The sequence below is a fragment of the Montipora foliosa genome, chromosome 9, assembly GCF_036669935.1.
Source record: "Montipora foliosa isolate CH-2021 chromosome 9, ASM3666993v2, whole genome shotgun sequence".
NCBI lineage: Eukaryota > Metazoa > Cnidaria > Anthozoa > Scleractinia > Acroporidae > Montipora > Montipora foliosa.
The window spans coordinates 5,404,626-5,409,625 of record NC_090877.1 but is presented as its reverse complement, the minus strand read 5'-3'; the positions used below and the strand labels follow the sequence as shown (position 1 = coordinate 5,409,625).

General features: G+C 40.0%; 2 protein-coding genes across 2 annotated transcripts in view; both read right to left on the bottom strand.

The window, feature by feature from the left end:
* LOC137969583 (melanocyte-stimulating hormone receptor-like) overlaps positions 1-2,876 on the bottom strand; it is a 3,612-nt gene extending 736 nt beyond the window's left edge. Inside the window, exons 1-2 of the mRNA XM_068815891.1 lie at positions 438-2,876; positions 1-347 (exon numbers count right to left, since the gene is read on the bottom strand). The exon at positions 1-347 is cut by the window's left edge and continues 736 nt beyond it. Of these exons, the coding sequence (XP_068671992.1) occupies positions 1-347; positions 438-462 (372 nt within the window). The 5' untranslated portion in view covers positions 463-2,876. The remainder of the gene's footprint in view (positions 348-437) is intronic.
* A 155-nt stretch (positions 2,877-3,031) lies between these two features.
* LOC137969582 (actin-related protein 8-like) overlaps positions 3,032-5,000 on the bottom strand; it is a 23,808-nt gene continuing 21,839 nt past the window's right edge. Inside the window, exon 13 of the mRNA XM_068815890.1 lies at positions 3,032-4,153. Within this exon, the coding sequence (XP_068671991.1) occupies positions 3,998-4,153 (156 nt within the window). The 3' untranslated portion in view covers positions 3,032-3,997. The remainder of the gene's footprint in view (positions 4,154-5,000) is intronic.

Here is a 5,000-nt window from a genome sequence, read left to right as displayed (position 1 = left end):
GGAAAGTACACCGAAAAACGAAGCATACGAAAACACACTACTTACAAACAAATACACCCAGTAAAAAGTTGCGAAGGTTGTAACGTCTTGTTTCAACTCTATAACAAGCCGTGTGATGTACAATGGATGATTCAGTAACCCAACACCTATATCAGAAACGGCCAGACTCAGGAGCAATGCTTTCAAAGGCTTTGGCAACCATCGCGAAGATGTTTTTCTTATGGCGTGGATTGTGATACTGTTTAACCCGATAGCGGTGAAACACAAGACCACATTAAAGACGATGTTTGCGACTTGTGACGTAGTGAGAGCTTCGTGCTTCATTTCAAAGAAATGGTGATCGCAGCCTTTACGAAGAAAAGATAATCCAATCTGGTAGACATCATTTCAAAAGGGGTGATTATACTGGACTTAAAAGACTGTCTGTCTGTATTTACCTATGGAAAAAGGTCCGGACCGCATGGAAAATTGTGCCTTTGACTTCTCCTAAATTTACCAACCATTAAAACATGGCTTGTTTAATCAGTCCATGGCTACAACCAAAAATGTCAAATCATCTGCAACCATATATATGATTTACACAGTTTAGTTAAAATTCTGCATTGCGGATGATGGGATTGAACATCAATCACGCTGAATAAACGCCCTTGAAACAATCTGTCGACCAAGTTAAGTGAATACAGATTGCATAGAGTGTCAAAAATTCTATTGGTTAATTCCAAGATCAGGTACGTAAAACAACATGAGACCTTTTAAAACCTCTCTATATTTGCCACGCAAAAAAACCGACTTCAAATCATTACGTTTACTTTCAAGTCAATAATAATTTTATTGATAGTTGTGTGTCTGTTACAAGTAATTCTGTTGACATCATGATAACCATTGCATTCCATAAAACATACTCGTAAGTTAAAATTAAATATCATTTTAAGCTTAGAAATCAGATACCTCATTACATATTTTCGCCACATGTTTAGTTCGCGATTTTTATGTGCGCATATCTCGCGACACTTCAAATTTCGCGATTTTGCGAAACTTTTATAATTTGAATCAATTTAATTTCGCGTTTTTGAGTAATAAACAACTTACATTTTATTGGCAATAATACACTGACGGTAATACCTCCCTTCCAGTTAATACACCATTTATTTCCCCCTTTTCCCATCCTTTTAACACAAGAACCCTCCCCTGTGCGCTGGTGAAAAAGTTATACTGTGACATTTCCACCAACCAAGTTGCACGTATTGGTTTCAAAAAGGATAGCTTAAGGTTCACTGAAGGTTGACATTAATAAACAAGGAGGTTTGGAAATTCCAGTAGAGGCGACAGTTATAGTGGAAACATCTTCAAAGAACATGGAAACCATTGAGAGGAGGAACAGGGAGAGCAATTAATGGACAGTTTGAAAACTGTACAAAAGATGTGCTGCCTGGAGAGGAGATAAAAAGCAGTAGCGATTAGGATGACTTTTACATTGCCTCAAAACAGTAAAAAGGGTGATTTTGTAAACGTTTCAGTGGTGGTAATAAACTCGTTCTTTCTGGGTTATTGACGTAGTTAAAGTCACTTAATGCCGTGCTTGCGTCATGTGAGTTAATCACCAGGAAAACACATTAGGTGATGGAACCTCATTGAGTGACAATTAAGTTCAAAAGTTGCCACGTAGTAAGTTGCCTTAAAATAAATTTCGGCATTCATTTATTAAATGGTCACGGAATGAGTTGTAAATCTCTCCAGCTAGTAACCCAACTTAACAGTCTCCCCAGATAGTGTATAAATGGCCCAAAAGTTCGTTTTAAGAGGTAGGGTAACGAATGTAACTGAAATCTCAGCATTTTTCTCAAAATAACTAATGGCACTCGTTTGAGTAAGTGAAGGAGGGATGTCGCAGCGAGAGCACTTGTCTCTCACCAATGTGGCTCAATTTCGATTCCTAGACTTGGCGTCACATATGGATTAGGTTGGTTGGTTCTCTACTCTGTTTCGAGAGGTATTTCTCCGTGTACCCCGGTTTTTCCCTCTCCTCAAAAATCAACCTACGATAAAAGTCATCAAGCATCGACTGCATCAGCTGTCCGTTGCTCTACATATACGGTCTAACGTTCTCAAAACCAATGACAATTTTTAAGAACAATAAAATAAAACATATAAGAGCATTAAAAAGCTATTATACTTAAATTCAGATGATTTATGTGTGATTTCAAATCTTTTAACAATTGTCCCGGAGACAATAACATGGCATATGCTCATCATTACCATCATGTTGCTACTCCTAGTCAGTCCGTTGCTCCCAGAAGGATTCCTGGATTTCCCTTAAACTTTAAAAAAAGTCTAAAATTTAAGCTTTAAAATAAAAATATGCCGAAATACAATGAAAACGTTACAGAGTTAATAAGTAAATTACGAGATGCTGTGACAGAGGAATATTTTCTTTTAAAGGAGGCAGGTGTCCATATCATCAGCATTACCATGGAAACACAAGTACGCGAAACATTGGGCGGATTCACGTAAGAAGGCTTTAACCCTCTGACCACAAGGAGTGATCAGAATGTATATTTGCTAAATTCTCATGACCAGCAAGCAACGAAATCTATGGTATTAATTTGGAGAGCGACCTTTTAAATCTTGGGAAAGAAAGAGTTGAGTATGGCCGAGTTCTAATTTGAATGTGAACGGGGTTCATTTCACTTAAAGTACCTTACTTTGCAACTTTAGAAACGAGATATCTTCAGAAAAGTCGAAGTACAATCTCGAGTCTAGTTTTATGGGCGATAAGGCACCAAGTGAATCTCAAATTCACTCTAGTTTCTGTCGCCATGACTCATGGCCCACTATAGGCGGACCCCAGTGTGAAATATGAAATTGTTGTCAGAGATATTTTTGCCAACGTTTACGAGTCACTGAGTCGTGAAAACTTTCATTGTTAGCCTCTGGAACTTTGAGATGGAAGTAAAAAAACGCACTGACGCGACGATAAGCACAAACCCGACAACGCCGTGCGCGTGACGTCGTGAAATTTCATCTTGGTAAATGACTGCCAAGCGTATCTTTTATTTCAAGTCAGTGTTGTTACAAAGAGAAATCACAAAAGAAACGTTGTTATCCGGAGGACACTGTTTTATTGGCCATTGAGAACAACATTTTGCAATGCTTTGAAAATATCTCTGTATAACACATATGAACCGTATACTGAAATCATTGGAAGCACCAACGAACGCCCGAGGAAAATTTGGCCAGCTTGGGTACGGAATATTCTCCAACGGACGAAGAGCATTCAGCATCAACGACAGACAGCTCCCAGAACCGCAAACGATAGGGGCGAAGCTTCAACAAAGCTTCAACAAAGTTTAATGGCCTAAGTTCCCAAGAGTTTCCTATAGCTCAGTGGTAGAGTATCCGAATTAGTAATCGGAAGGTCGTAGGGTCGACTCCTGCAAAGAAGCACTCGGGTTTTTCCCGAGTATCACCGAGTCATCATCATCGCAAAAAATACATCCCTTCATTTCGTTTCCAGTTCTTTTCAGTCTTGTAAAATAATCACATCGCTTTGTCCCGTTACGACATCTAATGTGCTTGATCGGTTTCTGAACAAACCGTCACTGAATGACGAAAAAAAAACAATTTGTCCTTGTAAACGATTCATTTCATTCACTTCATTATAACGGCGCCCGTTTTGTTAGCTCTGAAGTTCTTGCAAATTGAAGCTGACGGATCACCCTTTACCCGTCCGTTCTTCCTTTCCTCTGTGTGTGCTCCGTTCTTAAGTGTACACAAGCAACAGCTACAGCGATCAGAGGAAAGTCGTAGTCATGGAGCGGATCGAACTGAATAATCTCTCGCTTTGGAAAGCATTGCAATATCCAACACTGCAGCTTAGAGCTGTTTCGACGAACTGGTCACTCAGTATATTCTGATGACCTCCTGTGCACACACCAGCTGTTGCTCTGCTCCTAAAATGCCTTATAAGCTGTAGAGCATTTAGGCCTCTACTAAAGCCCTAACTGCACATAGTCCATATAAAAGGCGACCTCTCTCTCAACACCCTGACACCAATAGTCATCCACTCTCGCTGACTGATCCACAATTCTTGGGCGGAGTCCAGAATGCTGAGTACAGCACCACCTTTCCAACAAATGGTGCGGGGATCCATTTCCTGTTATGAAGCAGAACCCAAAACAGATTGCAAAATGCCCAGTAGATTTTCCCAGACCAAAGATGATTTGCCCGGCAACAGTTTAATCGATGACAACGAATATCTCGTGGAGTGAAACGATTGAGTAATCTGCACCTTACAAGTTGGCCTAAAAAAGCCCACTTTTGATTTCGGTATATAAAAATTCAGACTCAAACAAAAGGCATCATCTCGAGGCTCACGGGAATAAACTCATACAAATCCTTATATTTATTACCCAGAGCCCCGAGATGAAACCTTCTGTTTAGGACTGAACATTAATATATCGAAAGTGGACTATGGCTGGTTTACTCTGCTAATTACCATCGGGCGAATCATCTTTAGTGCGGAAGAATCTCCATGACACGAATAGGCTTTTGGACGAATCCACCATAAATCTCACTTGGGGATGGATATCCTGTGCTCCACAAACACAATCATAATATTCGGCTATTCTGTCCCCTGTTTCCTGTCCATGGCTATTCGGTTCCTTTCTTCAAACCATCAAGGAACAAAGAATTGTGAGAAAAAATCGGGACCATGCTGCGGAATACTTTATTTTATCTGAAGTAATCAACAATTTTGCAGCAGCAGCAGTAGCACTGAACTGTATCATTTTTCAAGTGTATCCGCAAAATTTTTCACAGTCGAACACAACTGCATGAAATAAACGGCTATTCATTGCCGGAACACTAAGTGCCCATCAGAAGAAGCAGTCGGCGGAGGAACAAAACGTGTACATGGCAGTAATTTCCTTAGCCCTACACTTCCAACTGAGCCAGCATGTGAAATTCTTAAGCATTCCCTCGCAAATAGCCGCTGAACAAAA